The 22530-nt window shown below is 40.9% G+C and overlaps 1 protein-coding gene across 1 annotated transcript in view; it reads left to right on the forward strand.

Moving 5' to 3' along the window:
* LOC126456447 (galactoside alpha-(1,2)-fucosyltransferase 2-like) overlaps positions 1-9802 on the forward strand; it is a 127172-nt gene extending 117370 nt beyond the window's left edge. Inside the window, exons 5-6 of the mRNA XM_050092197.1 lie at positions 3320-3544; positions 9545-9802. Coding sequence (XP_049948154.1) covers positions 3320-3544; positions 9545-9802 — 483 coding nt within the window. The remainder of the gene's footprint in view (positions 1-3319; positions 3545-9544) is intronic.
* The last annotated feature ends 12728 nt before the right edge of the window (positions 9803-22530 follow it).

A 22530-nucleotide genomic window follows, 5' to 3' on the forward strand; every position in this document is an offset into this window, starting at 1 on the left:
GGCTTCCGAACAGCTGTCTGCGTGCTAGACTTGCTGCACCTACTTCTGGATTTATGGTCTGGGGTGCGCTGTCGTATGGCAGCAGGAGCACTGTTGTGATCATCCCACGCATCCTGACTGGAAATTTGTGTGTGAGACTGCTGATGCGACCTGTTGTGGTGCCACTCACGAAAAGCATACCAGCTGTTGTTTTCCATGAAGACAGCGCTCGAACACATACCACTGTTATATCCCAACACGCTCTACAGAATGTCAACATGTTGCCCTGGCGTGCTCGATCACCAGGTCTGTCTCTCATCGAGTACATACGGGATATCATCGGACGACAACTCCAGCGTCATCCACAAACAGCATTAACCGTCCCTGTACTGACCAACCAAGTGCAATAGACGTAGCACTCCGTCCAACAAGCTGACGCCCGGCACTATAATACACAATGCATGCACGTTTGTATACTTGTATTCAACATCCTGGCGGTTACACCAGTTATTAATGTAGCAGCATTCTCATTTTCGATGGCTCATCTCGCTCTTATACGAGGTGCATTCAAGTTCTAAGGCCTCCGATATTTTTTCTAATTACCTACTCACCCGAAATCGATGGAGTCTGTTTTGTTTAAGAATTTTTGAACAAACCTCAGGTCTTTGCAATGTAAGAGATTGTGTCTTTAGTGATGTGTGTACTGAATCACAAATACGGGAAAGTTTTACAAACTAATTAAAAATACCATTACTGATCCTCTTCACTAGAAATATGACAGGAAAGAAGAGTACCATCCAATTTTCTTACTAGCATTTATTTTCGAATGTTTGTAAGGGAATAAATCTTTTGTAACAAGCATTTTAAATCGAATCCTAATAACAGTGTCTCTTAAGATCCAGCAGAGAATGTCCCAGATAAAAGACACCAGTCTTATAAAGAATTTCTATAACATCAGTATGATATACTTGAGCCCAGATTATAAAGCTATATTCATTCAACTAACCAAATCTAAGACTATTAGTAGCAAGGTACAATCTATATTCTGTGTTATATTTTTCTGATGTGTTCAACGTCTTCTAGACTCTTAGTATTATTATGCTATGAACTGAATAATGTATACATTGTATATATCAGTTAATTATATAAATATATATTGGAGAAAAATATTTGAACAGAAAAATGTATTCAGTGCTTCACTGTTTGGATTTCAAAACGGTTCCTCGTCTGAGAATATCATTCCTAAATTTATTCAGAAAATATAAATTTTAAATACCAAAATAACACAATTTCCTGCTTTTGAGTTTTTCCAAAACAGTTAATTTTTTAAATCACAACATTCAGTTAAAATCTTCTAATTGAGGAATTAACGATATTACAAATATCTGAAGAAAACTTAACAGAATCCCATAAATAATGCTAAATATTTCAGTAACAGGAAAAATGGCTTAGATAAAGACATTGTAGATGTAAAATAAATTGGAGAGATACTGTCCCCGTTTTAGTAGTTTTATCACCACGGTTCCCAGAACTCCTGAAGATAGACGTTGACCGTGGATATTGTATCACAGGCATAGTCCCTTTTACTGTTCAGAGATCGCCCAAAGATGTAAACAACCACGCATGAGCAGCACCTATTAGACGGAGGGGGTCCGACAGCCGATCAGTTCCAGTCATTCCACCGGGAAGGAGGTACACGGCTCGTGTTGTCTGTAGTTCAACCATGCCTAGACGGTCAATACCGCGGCTCGATCGCGTCCGCATTGTTACTTTGTGCCAGGAAAGGCTCTCAACAAGGGAAGTGTCCAGGCGTCTCGGAGTGAACCAAAGCGATGTTTTTCGGACATGGAGAAGATACAGAGAGACAGGAACTGTCGATGACATGCCTCGCTCAGGTCGCCCAAGGGATACTACTGCTATGGATAACCGCTACCTACGGGTTATGGCACGGAGGAACCCTGACAGCAACGCCACCATGTTGAATAATGCTTTCCGTGCAGCCACAGGACGTCGTGTTACGACTTAAACTGTGCGCAATAGGCTGCATGATGCACAACTTCACTGCCGATGTCCATGGCGAGGTCGATATTTGCAACCACGACAACATGCAGCGCGATACTGATGGACCCAACAACATATCGAATGGACCGCTCAGGATTGGCATCACGTTCTCCTCACCGATGAGTGTCGCATATCCCTTCAACCAGACAATCGTCGGAGAAGTGTTTGGAGTCAACCCGGCCAGGCTGAACGCCTTAGACACACTGTCCAGCGAGTGCAGCAAGGTGGAAGTTCCGTGCTGTTTTGGGGTGGCATTATGTGGGGCCGACGTACGCCGCTAGTGGTCATGGAAGGCGCCGTAATGGCTGTGCGATAAGTGAATGCCATTCTCCGACCAATAGTGCAACCATATCGGCAGCATATTGGCGAGGCATTCGTCTTCATGGACGACAATTCGCGCCCCCACGTGCACATCTTCTGAATTACTTCCTTCAGGATAACGACATCGCTCGACTAGAGTGGCCAGCATATTCTCCAGACGTGTACCCTATCGAACATGGCTGGGATAGACTGAAAAGGGCTGTTTATGGACCACGCGACCCACCAACCACTCTGAGGGATCTACGCTGATTCGCCGTTGAGGAGTGAGACAATCTGTACCAATAGTGTCTTGATGAACTTGTCGATAGTACGCCACGACGAATACAGGCATGCATCAGTGCAAGAGGACGTGCTACCGGGTATTAGAGGTACCGGTGTGTACAGCAATCTGGACCACCACCTCTGAAGGTCTCGCTGTATGTTGGTACAACATGCAATGTGTGGTTTTCATGAGCAATAGAAAGGGCGGAAATGATGTTTATGTTGATTTCTATTCCAATTTTATGTGCAGGTTCCGGAACTCACGGAACCGAGGTGATGCAGAACTTTTTTTGATGTGTGTAGTTTTAGAAATTTTAGTGTATTGTCTGCTTAATAGTAGGGGTTCTCACGTTAGATTACAGGCAAGGGGTAGTCCGAGGTGTTTTAACATGTTAGTTAAAGATTGGGACTGCCATAAATGATTAGGTAGAAGTAATGGGGCAGAAGCTGCAGGTGTTTCATCTCATAACACTTGTCTGGCGTTTGAAATGATTTATCTTCAGGGACCCCTGGTTGTGTCAGGATGTAAAATGATGAAAGGCACATTGGTATTTCTGAAGTATAACCACCTAATTTAGATTTCTAGTTAGTCCTTATTTTATTTCGAATGCATGCTATGAGTGTAATAGCAATATTAAGTTATTCATCTTACATTGATAGAGTATGTGTCACAGAAGCTATCTATTGTTGTGTGCAGGTGTTAACGGTCAGTATACATGTTCGTCGCTCGGACTACGCTTCATACTTGATCCATAGATTCAATGCCAAAAATATGGCAGAGGTGGGCTACTACCGCAGAGCGGCAAAGCGCATGCGCGAACTGCTCGAGCCAGAGCCCGCTGCCCTCGCCTTCATTGTGGCCAGCGACGACAGTGAATGGTGTCAAAATACTCTGCTACCTGCACTCAACAGGGATTTTCAGGTATGTGATATGCTTACGCACTACGAGAATAATGTAGTTAACACAGCCGCTAAGACAAATAAATGTTGGTCCACAGAGTGGCAACAAGAACACCATTACCAGTAGGTCGCTGGAGCAGCGAAGTGTTCCTAGTAAAGTGTGGGAAAAGATGGACTTTCATCTATGTTTTTTCCACTGTCCTCAACATCCACAGTAGGTCCCCTGCAGAACTTCAGCTGCGTCGTCAGTTTACGGACTCCCTCCAGGGTGACACTGTCCTCATCCCACGGCACACCTGTTCTGAAAGCAACAGCGCTACAGATGTCGTCCAGGCATCTCCCAATCTCATTGGATGCTACACTACAGAAGTCCTTAATCCAGTTGGAAGTGACTAGCTACCTGTTCTTCTCACCATTTCTACGTACTATCTCGTCCCCAAGCACTCCATCACTACTTCCGTCCAAAAGTTGTCCAAGACTACCGGAAATACATTGATCCAATTTGGAAAACACCCTCTATCCTTCCAGCAGCCTGATGACATACCCCATGCTACGTCCTTCCCACAATAGACCTTCCCGGCGCTATATCCTCCCACATGTCTACCAAGGATCGTATACCCTCATACATTCTCAACGTCCCATTCTCCCCCAAGAGCTCTATTCCTCAGCTGTGGTTACCGTCGGTTATACCGCTCTTTTCTAAGAATCCTTGACCAGGATACACTCATACAACACTGGCAAATACAGAGAGACACCACGATTAATCAAATGCTAAGAAATGGTGGGACTGGCGCCAGAGATGCACTACCTATTAATTTTTCCAAGTACTGGAAGGCATTCTATCGACTCACTGGCAGTTACACTATCCCTCACTATATGCTCCTCCACAATAATCATCGCCTATCTGACATCCTGAGCAAAAATTGACCACGTTGCAAACCTATCTATCTGACATCTTCTCAGTTCGTGATCATCCTCATTTTGATTAATCCCTGTTACCTATAATTCATGAGCGCACAGATACCACTGTCCCTCCCTTGACTTCCATGTTCCACTACTTCGATAACATACCACAAACAAAATTAAATACACCAATCACAGTATACGACATAAAAGGAGTACTTCATAAAAAATGCAGCAGTTCCCCTGGTCATGACTGCATAACCTCTCGGCACCACAAAGGATGCCCCCTCTCCTTTCTACTCACACTTGCAACCCTTTATACTACTATATTCTCTAAAGGTTACTATGACGAGCTGTGGAAAATCCCCAAAATCCTACTTTTCTTCAAACCACACAAACCCCATACTGGTACCGCCATGTACCGCCCCATCTACTCGCCTCAGTGTTTATCAAGGTCTTTGAATCCATCCTTTCCTAACATATCCAACAATACCTGAACCAACAACACCTCTTCCCGTTAACCAGTGTGGCTTCTAACTTTTCCTCTGATGATCAGCGCCTGTACATCACTGATTTCTTATTCCACTTGCTCAACAATCACAAATCCGCTGTTTTTGTCCCTCTTGACCTAGAGAAAGGTTATGACCGTACATGGCATTGCAATTTCCTTTTCAAACAGCAGGCTTAGACACTTCCAGTTAAATATGTCCATCTTATAGTATTCTTCCTAAATAATCGCCCATCTTTTGTGACTGTTAACAGTACCGATTCCCATACCTTACATCCCACTGTAGGTATGCTCCAAGACTCCGTCGTTTCTCCTTTCCTTTACATCCTCTACACTGCCGATATGACCATACCGCGTCTGCCACCCACCTACTTTAGTGGCTAATACCACCACTATCCTCGCCCTGTGCCTTACACCGCAGAAATCCCAACGAACCCCCCAACTCCATCTCAATCATTTTACCTCCTAGTACAAACGAGGACTCTTCAAGATTAACCCTTCCAAAACCCAGGCAATAATTATAGGACAAACCCACCCACACCTTCCGCCTTCGCGATTTCTACCTTACCATTTACGATCATCCTATCAAGATAACTAATACAGTAAAATGTCTTGGACTAACCATCAGCCAGCAACTTATATGGAAACCTCAGCTTCTAACCATCCAACAGAAAACTCACACTACACTAAAAACAGTAACCGGATGAACTTGTGAATGGCATCTCTCCACTGCCCTCCACACCTACAAAATCTTGATCCGACACATCCTCTCCTACGTAGATTTTCAAGGATGTCCGTCTCGCCTAAGTTCTATAAATAAATCCAGATCCTCACAAAAAATATTAAAATATTAAGTAGCATCCGATTAAATCCCTGACATTATTAGTAATCGGATCGAACAGTTTGTTTCGAATAAAACATGACTATTTTCAACATATTAGACTTGAGTGGCAGGTTCCTTACGACAGATCCTTCGCAGCTGCTTGAAAACGAAACTTTGGTGAAATTTCGAGAACTGGAGCACAAACTGAAAGTTGAAAATTATCCAGCAGTAAGTGGCACCGAGTTCATGGAAGACTACAATAGATAATTTACAAAAAAACGAGAAACAGGAGCAGTAGGTGCTTAAAGTCATATCGATGTATCGCGGCTAGTTTCCGTATCATAAAAAGTGACTTTATCAAAGAATAAGTATTTACAAAAGAAATTTCGTTTTCTCATCTTATTTTCTGCACAAAGATTTACATAATAGTATTATAAATTGAGTTACTAAAGTCTATACTAAAAATTCAGTTATTAAATTTAACATTACTGGTTAATCATCTATTTCCGTGCAAAATTTTTTGAGATCAAAAGTAAGTGAAATTTTCATGTGACTTTTTAATTTCTTTTTTCAAATGTAGGGGACTAGGAATAGTGGTTTCTTGTTTCCTACAGTGGGTAAATTACACGCAAGTTATTTTTGTACAATGGAACCAAACTAGTGGGTGTCACACAGAAGAAAGTTAAGCTTGAAAAATAAGAGCCATCGTAAGTTGACATAGACTTTTGCACGATACCGTTCTTTGAATTTACTTCATAATGTGCATCGCCGTGGAAATAGCCACCGAACATGCTGATCATTACGACATTCCTCATATCGTTCATCAACGTCTGCTAATTTCTATACATCATTGCGTATTTACGATCCTTCAGTTTTTCCTTTCTGATGAAGTCACAGAACTTCCTATTTTGCCGCTCTATACCGACAAACTCAAGTGTTTTCACTCGTTAGTCTGTGAACCAAGCCTGAAACTCGTCATTACCATTAACTACAGATCACAGAATGCTGTGAACGTATCTGTTCTTTGAAGCCACATAGAATGTGCAGGTCGTGGACGGGTGTATGTGTCATACCCACTTATAGGGTTAATGCTGTTGTGTAATTTGTATTTAATATGGTTGTTTTAGGTAGGGGTGTTTTGAGGTATGGTTACATAAGATACCGCTAGATGTCAGGTCCGATCTACCACGTTTACGATACTGCCAACCTCAGCGAACAACTCCGCTCCCGCTGGTACCGTATGCTTTGTTTACTCTGCTTTGCTTTGCGTTGTGCGTTACTCGCTATTTTCTAATTTTGAAATGAGGAGACAGATTAATCCTGGTCCATCAGGGGATATGCGTACGACTTACAACGCCAGAATGGACCGCCGTTCCATATGACTATGTGTCAGTTCTACATTCTCAGAAGCACAAAACTCGAACGAACGCTGTCAAGCCTGGGAAAGAGACGAGACTGATTCACTGAGGCGATTCACTATTTAAACCTCAACAATTACACCGCTTAGCTCTCAATAACTACACTATTCAGTTATCAACAATTACAAAAACTAATTGATTTTTTGAAACATATGAATGTGCAAATTATTTAGATAGTGTTAACAAAATGGGAAAAGCTTTTTAATTTCTGAATGCAAAAGTAATAATTAAATTTTTCCTTGCAAAAAATGTTTACAAACAGGTTCGTACAGTCACAACTCTCTGAGATACAAACAGTTACACAAATTCAAATATGATAGCTTCAAACTGTCATTCAAGAAAATTTATAGGCCTATTTAATGGCCACTAAAATTGTGATTTCAACTTCTCTACAAGTCAGTAGTCAGATTTTAAAATTGTTGACAAAAACAGATCTTATCAGACAACTGGAACTATGAGTTGCACAAGGAGATCCATATAACGTGCAGATGGCGATGTGCACCTAACATGCCTACAAGGTAAAGAAAAACGGACCAAGAATGAAGGAGCTTGTGAAATTACACCACACAGTCACACAAGCTGAGTGCAGTGGATGCTCCTGCGTAGCACGTGGCGGAGTAGAAATCCATATGCGACAGTTCTGTTCATTCACGACACCATGCAGCGTAAAACGTGCTTTGTCTGTCCAAAGAGCATCTCCTGGCCACATTGTTATCCATTTCCATGCATTCAAAATAGAAGGCCAAAGCCATGGCGTTGTAGGGTATGTTGTGTATTCATTTCGTGAAAATTCTGAATCATGTGAGGATGCCAATTTTATAATGCTCCGAAAAACTTTTGAACTGTGACACACCTCGAGCACTGGCTGCAGAATTTCAAACATTTACTGGACGATCGGGTATAACGATCGGGTATAACTACAGCAGCTTCATCAGCAACGCCATGGGAATGGGCCACCTCCCTCTGCTGCGTCACCAAATTGATTTGTTTCTTCATATTTCTTGATCGTATTCTTTAGCCCATTTTCTGACATGGGGTCTCTTCACAGCTCTTTCTGTCGACGATATTACTACAACGCAGCGCCGCTATTGCTGCCGTTCTGATAAAACAACTTTACCAACAGCGACGCTATTTCTTCCTAGTAGACATTGCGTTTCGTTTGGAAAACTTCAGTCTTCTTAACCCTTTACACCAACAGTCACTTCACAAAAGAAATCAACACATTTGGCGAAGTGAAAGACAGCATACTGACGTCAAACATTCTGATTGCTTACAGCGCCGTATTTTTACCTGGTGGCAGAAAGGGGGACTATTATTTATTTCATCATACTGTAATGGTACTTGAATTACGTAACCATTACGGCACCTCACCTCAACCTCTCGATACCAGCAATATTCTACTGTGTTTCTGTAAAATAGTTAACATGTTTCTGTGACAACATTCAGATTTGACTTCATTAATGTAGAGGTACTTCGATGCATCGATATGTATATATTGCAATGATATTATTGTTATGTGTATTTTTTCCTTTGTCACTATCATCTTTGACATACTTGTAACTCTGATTTTTGGGCGCGTAAGGGGTTATTAGAGAGTCAAGCTTTGGTCGTCATGTTAAAAAGACGCAAATTGTAGTCAGTTTATGAAATGTGACCTTTAACAGTGAGGAAGATATTTTCAAGTATGTTTTATATTGTGAAGTGATGTTTTGGAACGAGTTACGTGATATTGCAACAAAAGTAATAAAAAAAGAAGTGTAACTTAAATTCGGAGTGCTAATTACTTTTTTACATCACCTTTGTCCTAACTTGCAAAAGTTTAATCTTCAAGAATGGTTTATGAAACACATCTATAAAACTTTTGAATATCGCAGAATAACACCTAGGCCTCTTCGGATCCGAGCTTGGAATCATCACTACCTAGATTTTCGACGATTGAGCCATGAGTTCACAACGAGACGAGCGTGGGAAACACGAAAAGATGAGTGCCTAGTTTATCCATTATTTCAAGAAATGACTTTATTAACTGTGCTCTAATGACACTTGCCACATAATATAACTTTGTTGTTGCCCAAAAATGCAATATTTAGCAGCGTGAGCAACACTACAATCATAATTAATTTTTGACCTCTGTTGTGGTAGGGTTGTTAGAATACTTTGCGAACGCACCGATTAATGAACATACCTACTATTTTCAGCGTCCTGCAACTTATACAGCACATACTACGGCGCTCAGAAGACTGAGTTTTAACTATCAAGTTTTTATGGATGTATGGCTGCGTGAGGAATGTTTATGTTACAAGACGTATGTGCCCACTGCTATGCCTGTGGACGTAGCGAGCGCTCTAGTTGCCTGGCCGTTTTTCGCAGGAGGGGAGCCCACCCAGTAGCGTCTTCCTGACGTCTGACAACAGCAGCAGCTCGCCGGTGCACGACCTGGCCGTGCTGTCGGCTGCCGACCACTCAGTGCTGAGCTACGGCACGTTCGGAACATGGGCAGCGCTAATGGCCGGCGGGCGCGCCATCGTGTTCGACCTGGCTGCCGCCAACCCGCACCTACCACCGGGCACCCGCAACAGCGCCATGAGCTTCGCGCCCCACCTGCCGTCGTGGGAGCTCCTCACCTGAACCGGCTACCCTAGCAAACTTCACCAGCTCAGCACAGTAGGCATACAGGCTCTCGTTCTGGTGCAGCGACTGTTCTTACACAAGTCTGGCGTCAAGACATATATTCCTTTGTGATACGACTAGGAATTACATTAATATCCACACCAATAAATTTCTTAGAGTCACCTCCGTAACTCGTTTTGACATTATACTTCTAAATCCTTTGAAATCTTAGTGTCGTGAGGGGCGTTCTGTAAGCAATGCAACTTTTTTTTCTGAAAGTTAGTTGGTCTTATTCAGGTTTCCAATGAACCATATTATTCCCCGCTCTTGTGGCTACAAAACCCTGTTTTTCAACATAATCCCCTTACGCTACCTTACTGAGAGCGCCTGTTTGCATCGAGAATACCACTCTACTGGTCGGAGCCAACGTCTTATTGCATCAATAACCTCTTCATCATTCAGATACTGCTTGCCACACAGTGCATGCTTCATAGGACCAAACAGATGAAAGTCGAAAAGTGATGTATGGTGGATGAGGAAGAACAGTCCAGTGAGGTTTTGTGAGTTCCTCTCGGCTGCGCATACTCCTATGAGGCCTTGCATTGTCAAGGAGAAGTAGAAGTTCGTTTTATTTTTGTGGCGAAGAACACACTGAATTAATTTCCTGAGTGTAGCACAGTACACTTCAGAGGACATCAAACAGAATAACCCTCTCCAGAGCCACAGAAGGCAGTCGCCACGACTTTACTAACTGCCAGTATGGCTTTGAACTTTTTCTTTGGAGGAGAGATGGATTGCGATTTTGCTTCGGGTTTGAAGTAATCAACCCATGTTTCATCGTCTGTGACGATGTTCGACAGAAGATTGTCACGATCAGTTTCCTCACATGCAAGCAATTCCACACAGATGGTCCTTCGTCGCTCTTTATGGTCTTCTGTTAGGCAGCGAGGAACTCAGTGGGCACACACGTTTGAGTACCCCAACTGGTGGACGAGTGAAACTTCCTGGCAGATTAAAACTGTGTGCCCGACCGAGACTCGAACTCGGGACTTTTGCCTTTTCGCGGGCAAGTGATCTACCATCTGTGCTACCCAAGCACGACCCACGCTCCGTCCTCACAGCAGTTTTAATCTGCCGGGAAGTTTCACATCAGCGCACACTCCGCTGCAGAGTGGAAATCTCATTCTGGTGGACGAGTGTTTCAGCAGAACCACCAGAGACATTCCATTGTGTAATGAGATGTTTCATTGTGATCCGTCGATCATCCCGAGTGAAACTTTCCGCACCTTCCAAGATAGCAGGAGTCACAACTGTATGCAGCCGGCTGGCACATGGGACATTGGACAAGTTAGCACGAATTTGTTATGATGATGAAAGACACCTCGCTCAACGACCCTCCTTGCTTTCGCTCACTGCCAGGTCTTTGTAGACATCCTGCAAATGCTAATGAATGTTTGCGATGTTATAGGTTCCCTCCAAAAGAAACTCAGTGACAACTCTCTGCTTGGAAAGCATCTCCAGTACAGACGCCATTTTGAAGGGTATGTATAGCGCAGCCATCCATCGGAACTTCAAGAGAATATTGGCGCTGAAGAGGGAATATTCCACGAAGACCCACAACAAAATATACATTTTTTTCAACCGAAGTTGGCCAAGGAAAAAATATATTGCATTACTTACTGAACACTGCTCATACAATCCTTCTGATCGACCTATTCTTCAGCTCTCACTTACCAACGTCGAAATTTAACTCATTGTATTCAGGTTGGAGAAATCAATCTGATAATTATGTAAGAGCACGAGTGGGGACGTGCAGTCGAGGAAAATTAATCAGACAACCTTAGGTTGGTAATTCAGCAATGTGGAGTTCCGAACTTAAAACGACAGCCAATCAGCGGCGAACGCATGGAAGTGTGTCCGATAAGCGGAAATGAAATGGCATTTTTATTTATTTATTTTTGTTTTGTTTGACTGTAAACTGTTCATTTATTCTACACAACCATTATTTGAGCTTTAGAGCCATTCTCGAGTGCATGTTGAACTAAAAATTAATAAATCGTACACACATGTATAATACATTGCAAGCCATAGGAACAAGAAGTCATTAGAGATTTGAAAACATTTCTTACATGTTACAATAGAGCTGAACTGTCTGGCACGTATGATCATGGATTTTTTCTTTATTGTTGTTTCATTCCCCTCTCCCCATATGGGTGAGGGTGGGGTGGCAGCAGTACAATACTCAGTTTTTCAGTTTAGAGTATTCACAGAAAGTAATGAAGAAATCGCAAAAACTTATTTATGGATACAAATATTTTAAAATGTGGTTTAGAGATGATTACACGTATGCAGATTGATTTTCTTCATTGAAAGTTTAAAAATGAAATAAAAAGCCTGACAGATAAAGACAAAAAGGCACATTTAAAACACTAAATGAAAATGAAATGATGATGTCCATTAAAAAATAAAAAACACTGCACTTTCACTAAACGGCTGAAGGACCTGTGCTAGGTCAAGAAACTGTGTGGAGATCAAATGTCTCGATGATTGAGGTTTTAAATTTGTAATTCACTGGATAGTATCTGTAGAAAGGAGTTATGCGGTAAAGTGGGCGTCGGGAAAGGCAGAAAGGTAGGATGAGTCTGGTGGGTAGGTGTAGCTGGAGTATAAGGAAAGGAAGGGAGGGAGTGAAAGGGAGAGGGAGAAGAGAGGGGAAACCATGATGTGGATTGAAAACAGGTGGAGAAAGCTATAACTGGTAGGATGGATAAATAAAGGAACGATTTTCATTACCTGGGAGAGGGAATCAGTTGAAGTTGCATTGGCATAGGATATAGAGCGTGTGTAGGTGCAGAGATGGTGGGATGTGTTTGTAAAGGTGTGGCAGCATAGCAGGGTTAGAGATCACCAGAGGGAAGACAGTGGGGTTATTGGAATCTAGTTTGTGGGTAGGAGATACAGAGGTGTACAATGTGGATGAGGAGGTGTGGGAATATGATGAGATGGTAGAGGTTCCATGTGTGGAAAGCCAAATGGATGCAGAAAGCGAGACAGAGTGCATGACGTTTGAGAATTTGGAAGGACATGTACAACTTTGGTGGGGTGGAGATCTGTGCAACATTTGTGTAGCAGAAGACTGTCAGCTTTCCGCTGGATGGCTAGTAGGTGAGGTTTCCACCTTAGTTGCTGCTTGAGAGTTAGTAGTGGGTATGGTTCTGGCATAAGTGAGAGGAGTGAGGACAGAGACTTGGCGCACTCCTCTAATGGGATTCATAATGAAAAAAAAAACTTATTTCTGGTATATCGACGACATATGAAATGGCTGACATTGCCCACAGTGAGTAACCTTTACCACACTGTGTGACGTATTTAACAGCCGATACGTCCCTATGACCAAAATTCATCATGTCTGCCCATAAACCGATGTTAACGTTTCTCAAAACAGTGGCAGATTTTGCAACAATGCTGCACCACTGAGTGAGCCACATGATCTTTGGATTACAAAAGGCTTTACCAGGGAAGGTGGATATATATTTGTCTAAGTGCTTAACATGTTCTTTAAATATACCTTCATAGCAGCCTCTTACAGTGATACAACGCAACATTTCATACTTGGATGTAAATATAACCATTTTAGATGCACAAACAAATTCTGGTCTCAAAAATGATCGCTTGTGTTGCAATATTGCGACATGGTAATTCAATGATTCCTGGAGACTTATATGAAAGAAGTCACACCTGTGGAACAAATTGCGTGCTCCACGTGAAATGGCGAAATTATGACACAACTCAGAAGCTGAAAGATTCTGAGCAAGATCCTGCTCAGTGAGATTATTTACTTGTTACAAAAAAGCGACAGTGTTTCCAATAGAACATGACTGTTCAACTTAGGGAGGGGGGGGGGGTCTGCGTGAGTGGTAAGGGTTGGGCAGGAGGTAGGGGGTGGGAGTTGTGCATAGGGGTGGATGGAGAGGGCAGTTGAGGTAGAGTGTGAGGTGTTGGGGTGGCTGGGGGATGGAGCAGAATTCGAAGTGGGCATAGGGGGACATAGAGGGAGTGAGGCAGAGAATGTTACATCAGTGAGCTATATTACATACCTGACTATATTCTTCAGTATTACAAGAATGCCCATTAAATTTATGTAATTGTAGTCCCGCTACTTATAGCATATGAAGATCTGAACCAAACCTAATAAGTTCTATATACATCTCCAAGATGATACATTAGTAATCTATACTGCAATATCAACATGAATATTATTAATCAGGGGACTGATGACCATAGATGTTAAGTCCCATAGTGCTCACAGCCATTTTTTGAACTAATATTATTAATTACATATCAATATAGTCTTACTACTTAAAGCATGTGGAGATCGGAACAAAAACATAATAGAGTCTACATACATTTTCAAAGTGGCATACCTATGTATTTGTTTTATAGACAATGAAGTATGTGGTCCATTGAAGACTGTTAGGAGATATTAAGAAATCCGAAGTTACTATCTATTGACAAAAGGTCCTGTAACACATATATTATAGAGGTAGTGCGTTAAGTCTAACTTAACCTATGGGGCTCTGCTAAAAACAGCCACATTCCAATAGTGTCACTATTACGCAATAAAAACCTGAAATTACTACTAAGTAGTGTATATAACCCAATGGCTTAAGAAAGAACATTAGGGGTTTGGAGAATAAGGGGAGGAGAGAATTCGAGTTGGTGGAGAAGGCAGGGGTGCGCAGGGATGAGGAATGTGTAATAGATGGTACATTAGTTTACTATACTATGTGTTTGACCATAAATTGCAGTATGACACAAATACCAATCGGGTTTCTTATTGAGATGGTCTTAATAATTACATCAAGATGAGATATGAACAATACATATTTTTTTTCATAAATAATATGAGATATTGGTACACCACACCATGTGCAGGACCATAATTCCAGCATTATATAAACATCCATTCGCATCTGTTCAATTTCATATTGATGTGATCTTAACAACAAAAATGGCTCTGAGCTCTATGGGACTTAACATCTCTGGTCATCAGTCCGATCTTAACAACACCATCATGTGAAAATCTCAGGCATACATAGTTTGTTCCATAAACCTTTTTAAATTTTTAGAATTACATATGAATGCATTGGTTTTACAAAAGGTAAATAAGATAGGTATTATAATTATTAGAAAATTACTGAGACATTAATAAACGTCTTAACAGGTCCTTTAGGACACATACATGCATGATGGGGACAGTACATTAGTACTAACTTTAGAGAGTGGGGGAGCAAGGAGGAACAGTGGTAACTGTATAATGGACTTAACTACATACAGTGACACGGCACTTATATGTATCCAATTAATATACTGTGTCTTAATATAATACTGTTGGCAAGGCCATGAGACACCTTCTGGGGTTGCTTGGCTGCCTTGTGCAAATCGTTTTATTCGACGCCACTTCAGTGACTTGCCCGTCGATAATGATGAAACTACAATGAGGGCTACACAACACCCAATCCCTGAACGGATAAAATCTCCAATTTGCTCAGGAATCGAATCCAGGACGCCTGATCCCGTGGCAACAACTGTAACCACTACACCACAAGTAGCACAGCGGTGAGTGAACGTGCTCTGGGGCGCTGACAATCATTTCTAACATGACAGTAACTTTAGAGAGGGTGGACTAATCATTTGTTCGACGACTTCAGGTTTGCAACGATGTTGGAGACAGTAATTTCCAGTGTTTCTTATAAAAAATGAGATATGAGATTAAAAAAAACTGTATGAAAATTAATCTCCGTTTTCTTTCTTTAGCCACTGTTTTGCTCCAAATTTAGCGATGTGCTGTATGTGTTAGAATGAAAGTAAATTTATGCTCTCTGTACAGCAGTAAAAACCGGTAAACCTGCAAACCTCCAATTGAGCTCCCGCCGTAAGAACGCTTCAAACGTCTGACTGCTTTAAAAATGAATTAACGTGTCAAATATTGGACTTTAAGGGTAGAAGCGAGAAAAAGTTTAGGAGAGGTTTCAAATTACGCTTCGAGTTCGGTGGAAGTCAGTAAATGCTCTTGTTATGAATCACTGGATGAATATGGTCTGGGTAATTTAATGCTCCATTTTAAACAAAAGATAGTTTTCCACGCATCTCAATGTTAATGACGTCATATCTTCTGAAATATGCGTCGTACAGTGGCATATTTTTGCAGGTACATTCCATGGTATATGTGGATATGACTGCCAAACCACGTTACGAGTAGAGTTGGAAGTAACGAAGTTGTTGTGAACTACAGTCCAGAGACTGGTTTGATGCTGCTTTCCATGCTACTCTATCCTGTGCAAGCTTCTTCATCTCCCAGTGCCTACTGCAACCTACATCCTTCTGAATCTGTTTAGTGTATTCATCTATTGGTCTCCATCTACTATTTCTACCATCCACGCTGCCCGCCAGTACTAAATTGGTGATCCCTTGATGCCTCAGAATATGTCCTACCAAGCGATCCCTTCTTCCAGTCGTGCCACAAATTTCTCTTCTCTCCAATTCTATTCAATACCTCCTCATTAGTTATGTGATCTATCCATCTAATCTTCAGCATTCTTCTTTAGCACCACATTTAGAAAGTTTATATTCTCTTTTTGTCTAAACTATTTACCGTCCATGTTTCACTTCCATACATAGCTACACTCTATGCAAATACTTTCAGAAACGACTTCCTGACACTTAAATATATACTCGGCGTTAACAAATTTCTCTTCTTCAGAAACGCTTTCCTTGCCATTGCCAGTCTACATTTAATATCCTCTCTACATCGACCATCATCAGTTATTTTGCTCCCCAAACAGCAAAACTCATTTACTACTTTAAGTGTCTCATTTCCTAATCTAATTCCCGCAGAATCACCCGATTTAATTCGACTACATTCCATTATCCTAGTTTTGCTTTTGTTGAACTTCATCTCATATCCTCCTTTCAAGACACTGTCAATTCAGTTCAGCTGCTCATCCACGTCCTTTGCTGTCTCTGACAGAATTACAATGTCATCGGCAAACCTCAAAGTTTTAATTTCTTTTCCATAATTCCTACTTCGAACTTTTCTTTTGTTTCCTTTACTGCTTTCTCAATATACAGATTGAATAACATCGGGGAGAGGCTACAACCCTTTCTTACTCCCTTCCCAACCACTGCTTCCCTTTCATGCCCCTCGACTGTTATAACTGCCATCTGGTTTCTGTACAAACTGTAAATAGCCTTTCTCTCCCTGTATTTTATCCCTGCCACCTTCAGGTTTTGAAAGAGAGTATTCCAGTCAACATTGTCAAAAGCTTTCTCTAAGTCTACAATTGCTAGAAACATAGGTTTGTCTTTTCTTAATCTATTTTCTAAGTCCGCAGCTCGTGGTCGTGCGGTAGCGTTCTCACTTCCCGCGCCCGGGTTCCCGGGTTCGATTCCCGGCGGTGTAAGGGATTTTCTCTGCCTCGTGATGACTGGGTGTTGTGTGATGTCCTTAGATTAGTTAGATTTAAGTAGTTCTAAATTCTAGGGGACTGATGACCATAGATGTTAAGTTCCATGGTGCTCAGAGCCAATTGAACCATTTTTTTTCTATTTTCTAAAATGAGTCATAGGGTCAGTATTGCTCCACGTGTTCCAACATTTCTGCGGAATCCAAACTGATCTTCGCCGTGTTCGGCTTCTACCAGTTTTTCCATTCGTCTGTAAAGAATTCGTGTTAGTATTTTGCAGCCGTGGCGTATTAAACTGATAGTTCGGTAATTTTTACAACTGTCAACACCTGCTTTCTTTGAGATTGGAATTATTATATTCTTCTTGAAGTCTGAGGGTATTTCGCCTGTATTATACATCTTGTTCATTAGATGGTATAGTTTTGTTAGGCCTGGCTCTCCCAAGGCTGTCACTAGTTCTAATGGAATGTTGTCTACTCCGGGGGCCTTGTTTCGACTTAGGTCATTCAGTGCTCTGTCAAACTCTTCACGCAGTATCATATCTCCTATTTCATCTTCATCTACATTCTCTTCCATTTCTGTAATATTGTCCTCAAAAACATCGCTCTTGTATAGACCCTCTATATACTCTTTCCACCTTTCTGCTTTCCCTTCTTTTCTTAGAACTGGGTTTCCATCTGAGCTCTTGATATTCATACAAGTGGTTCTCTTTCTCCAAAGGTCTCTTTAATTTTCCTGTAGGCAGTATCTGTCTTACCCCTAGTGAGATAAGCCTCTACATCCTTACATTTGTCCTCTAGCCATCCCTGCTTAGCTATTTTGCACTTCCCTGTTGATTTCATTTTTGAGACGTTTGTATCCCTTTTTGCTTGCTTCATTTACTTCATTTTCACATTTTTTCCTCTCATCAATTAAATTCAATATATCTTCTGTTACCCAAGGATTTCTTTTAGCCCTAGTCTTTTTACCTACTTGATGCTCTGCTGCCTTCACTACTTCATCCCTCAGAGCTACCCATTCTTCTTCTACTGTATTTCTTTGCCCCATTCCTGTCAATTGTTCCCTTATGATCTGCCTGAAACTCTGTACAACCTCTGGTTTAGTCAGTTTATCCAGGTCCCATCTTCTTAAATTCCCACCTTTTTGCAATTTCTTCAGTTTTAATCTACAATTCATAACCAATATATTGAGGCCAGAGTCCACATCTGACCCTGGAAATGTCTTACAGTTTAAAACCTGGTTTTTAAATCTCTGTCTTACCATTATATCATCTAATCGATACCTTCCAGTATCTCCAGGCTTCTTCCTTCTTTTATGATTCTTGAACCAAGTGTTAGCTACGATTAAGATATCCTCTGTGCAAAATTCTACCAGGCGGCTACCTCTTTCATTTCTTACTCCCATTCCATATTCACCTACTACGTTTATTTCTCTTCCTTTTCCTACTATCGAGTTCCAGTCACCCACGACTATTAAATTTTCGTCTCCCTTCACTATCTAAATAATTTCTTTTATCTCATCATACATTTCATCAATCTCTTCGTCATCTGCTGAGCTAGTCGGCATATAAACGTGTACTACAGTGGTAGGCATATAAACTTGTACTAGAGTGGTAGGCGTGGGCTTCGTAACTATCTCGGCCACAATAATGCGTTCACTATGCTGTTTGTAGTAACTTATCCGCATTTCTATTTTCCGATTCATTATTAAACCTACTCCTGCATTACCCCTATTTGATTTTGTATTTATAGCCCTGTATTCACCTGACCAGAAGTCTTGTTCTTACTGCCACGGAACTTCACTAATTCAGTAACAAAGTATCGAATTAAAACGTCGTGCCTGATGCTGAAGTTTGACAGTATGAACAGCGAAGATGTAGCAAGCGATAAACTTTCTGCTTTTTGTCATTTTGTGAAGTCAATCACCGACAAAAAGTTTCGTAAATTTTTCAAATTATGTGTTAAGTTTGTTGAAAATCGCTAAGTGCTCCTATTCTCAATTACTGGCTGGATAAAGCCGGGCTATTTGCGCGCAGTCATTTCGCTGGCTGAAGATAAACACAGAATTTTCAATGCAGCGCTAACGATCATGGGATATTTATTTCTGTGCACCAGAGGCCAGAAATTGCTTGAGTTGCAAAACATGATTTCAAAGATATACATACGTTCTTGAAGACTTAAAATTCCCATTTCTTATTCTTCAATATTATAATTTCCGAAGACCTCACATATTCTATCCTTAAGTTCATTAATGTCGACAGAAACGAATGGGTTATTGATAAACATAGTCACTGGTTCAAGTGTTGAAAATGGCTAAACCTGTTACTAAATTCTGTATCTACGATTTCAAGACACGCAAGATAGATACTCACAATCGTATACATTTACGGCTTCCATAATTGAATTCGGAACTGGAAAGTGTGATAGGAAATGTCTTTTTAAAAGTGCAATTCCTAATTTCAGTTTCCAATCACTTCCTGTGCTTATCATGGGTGAAATGGTGCCATTTTGACTTTACTATTGAAAGGTTAGCTCATTTAATGCCAAGAAACCTAAATCTTGGTGCCATCATATCTCGATAAGTTCTTGACAATACTCCCAGAAGATGATTTCAGAAAATGTCTCATCTCATCCAGAACACTATAGAATCGTCCCACTGTTTTCCCCCTACTAAGCGACCTTACGTCTGCATGAAGAATTATGTCACCATGCAAGGATACCAATACATTCAAAAGATTTCTGAACTATCGATTACGTGTAGAAGCTTATTGGACGTAATTTACTACACGAATTATAACTTTAATAGCATGATCTAACTTCAAAACTTGCACATTCAGTTTCCTTGTGAATAAAACAGTGATAAGATAGAAATTTTGGAAATGAACCATCTTTAGCAGAAGGAGCACGAAACCCATTATTCTTTCTAGTTGTTGAAGGTGCTGCACAATTTGTTATTGCAACAATGTCCAAAATGTAAAGCAAAAAAGTTTAAATATTATGACACTGAAGGTCCCTTGCAAAAGGCGAAACATGTATTGGAAGAAAAAAATTGTTTTTCAGTTGCGATTAGACGATTGTAAAGTAATAATTATCAACATACCTAGATGTCGCCGAGGACGACAGGACAAAAAATAATCAGACTACAGAAAAATCACTGTTAAATTTTGTATGATTTATGAAAAAATGACATTCTAGATCTTCTTGGGAAGACACACACTAAAAAAAGGCCTTTCCTCTGAATTCAGTAAAACAATACTGCTATTCCTAAGCGCTGTTAAAAACGCAAGGTCTTTTTCTTTTAACCATATTGTGTTAAGAATAATCAATCACACAAAAGGCACATAACTGAACCTGCACTCACAAGCTCTCAAGCTGTACTGTGAAGCTCCAAAAAAGTAGCACACAAAGAAGGTATCATCAAAAACAACAGTGTTCACAGAGAGCATGTGGTATCACGTACTGATACCACCCCATGAGCATCACGAAGCTGGCAACGGAATTGCAAGTTTCCGTTAGATGCCGATAGTTGCCATGTTGGATCTGGCGAACCCAATGGTGCACAACCATTGAGCCACGCCCCCAGCAACTCTGGACTATGAGCAGCTTCTGCCACCGCAATATGGGACAGCTGTTGGCAGCCGCTCGCCCACTCACACTTGGAGCTTCTTTGCTACACCACCATCGTTTGTGCGTAGTTCATAGAGCCTCATAGTTGTTGCTGTTGTAATAGCTGGACTTACTTCTTGCTATTTATTTGTCATTGGTCTTCTACGCTTGAAAAGGAAAGTTAAGTAAATCTTTTGTTTGTTCGCTAATCATTTCTGCTCCTGTCCAGCTGTCCTATTATGACAGTTGCTTGACCACTCTGTAGTCCACCTCTCCTTATGCTTTGTAGCGAACTTAATTGTTTCTGGAGAATATTTGATGGGGTTAAAATGACTCTGTCTCCACTTTCCAACACTGAAATTGAGGTCAAATGTTTGTTCAGGGAAATAATATACATAGCACTGAGTGTATAAAAACAGTATTGTTCTGAAACTGAATATTAGAAAAATCTCTCTCTTCTCTCTCTCTCTCTCTCTCTCTCTCTCTCTCTCTCTCTCTCTCTCTCTCTCTGAGACACACCCACCCACACACACATACACACACACACACACACACACACACACACACACACACACACACACATACATACATTTACACAAATCAAACGAAAAATATCAATCCACAGAAACAACACAAACAAAAGATGCAAGATAAACACAGAGAGAGTTGGTAAAACTTTTACACTCTGTTAATACGCATCTGGTATCCCCTTCAAGCTAGACGAGTTTCGTTCTTTGTAGTTTTTTCGTTTGATGCTTATTTCGTGAGATATTTGGCCCAGTCATTATCAATGGACCACCCTGTATATCTGTGTGTGCACACGTGAGTATTTTGTTCTGTGTCGTTCCTTTTGTGATAGTTTTTTTAAGATGGTATTCGTGTGAGATTTTATGTTGTCACTTAACGATTCCAGTGCTGTTAGCCCATATTAGTGTATATGTGCAGTCCTGGAAATGTGTTCATTTGGTCCTTATACTCCACCCTGCCAATTTCCAGAGTTTTTTCACCCATATTTACTATAACACATCAGTTCCATTTTTCATTTTGTGGGGTACACAGAGTGTGGTATTACCAGCTGTCAGTGTGCGTTTATTTCCCGACTTTTATTCGTGTTGTGTTGTGTTGTGTGTGTGTGTGTGTGTGTGTGTGTGTGTGTGTGTGTGTGTGCATGTGTGTTTTTCGTTATTTGTCGTTCCTTGTATCAAATACCCAGTTAAAAAAACGATCGCACAAGGAACGACTCAAAACACAAAACAAAATACACGTGCGCACACACACACACACACACACACACACACACACACGAAACAAATGAAAAATATAAATCGACACACACAACACAAACAAAAAGGGCGGGGGGGATGGGAATAAACACACAGTGACAATCGGCAACGCCACACTCTGTTACACACACATATAGATCACAAAATGAAAAGTGCAACTGATGTGTTATAATAAATGTGGGTGCTAAAACTCCAGAAATCGACCAGCTGGAGTATAAGGACCACATATATGGACTAATTTGGACTAACAACACTAGAAATCGTATGTAACACCAAATGATAATTTAACAAGACGATATTTATGCTACAAAAGTTGTGTCTAATCTTAAAAACAAGAGGAAAACATGTCAAAATATAACATAGTAACATATTGTAACTATTATACAATATAT

This window comes from Schistocerca serialis, chromosome 2 (genome assembly GCF_023864345.2).
Source record: "Schistocerca serialis cubense isolate TAMUIC-IGC-003099 chromosome 2, iqSchSeri2.2, whole genome shotgun sequence".
In the NCBI taxonomy this organism is placed as follows: Eukaryota; Metazoa; Arthropoda; class Insecta; order Orthoptera; family Acrididae; genus Schistocerca; species Schistocerca serialis.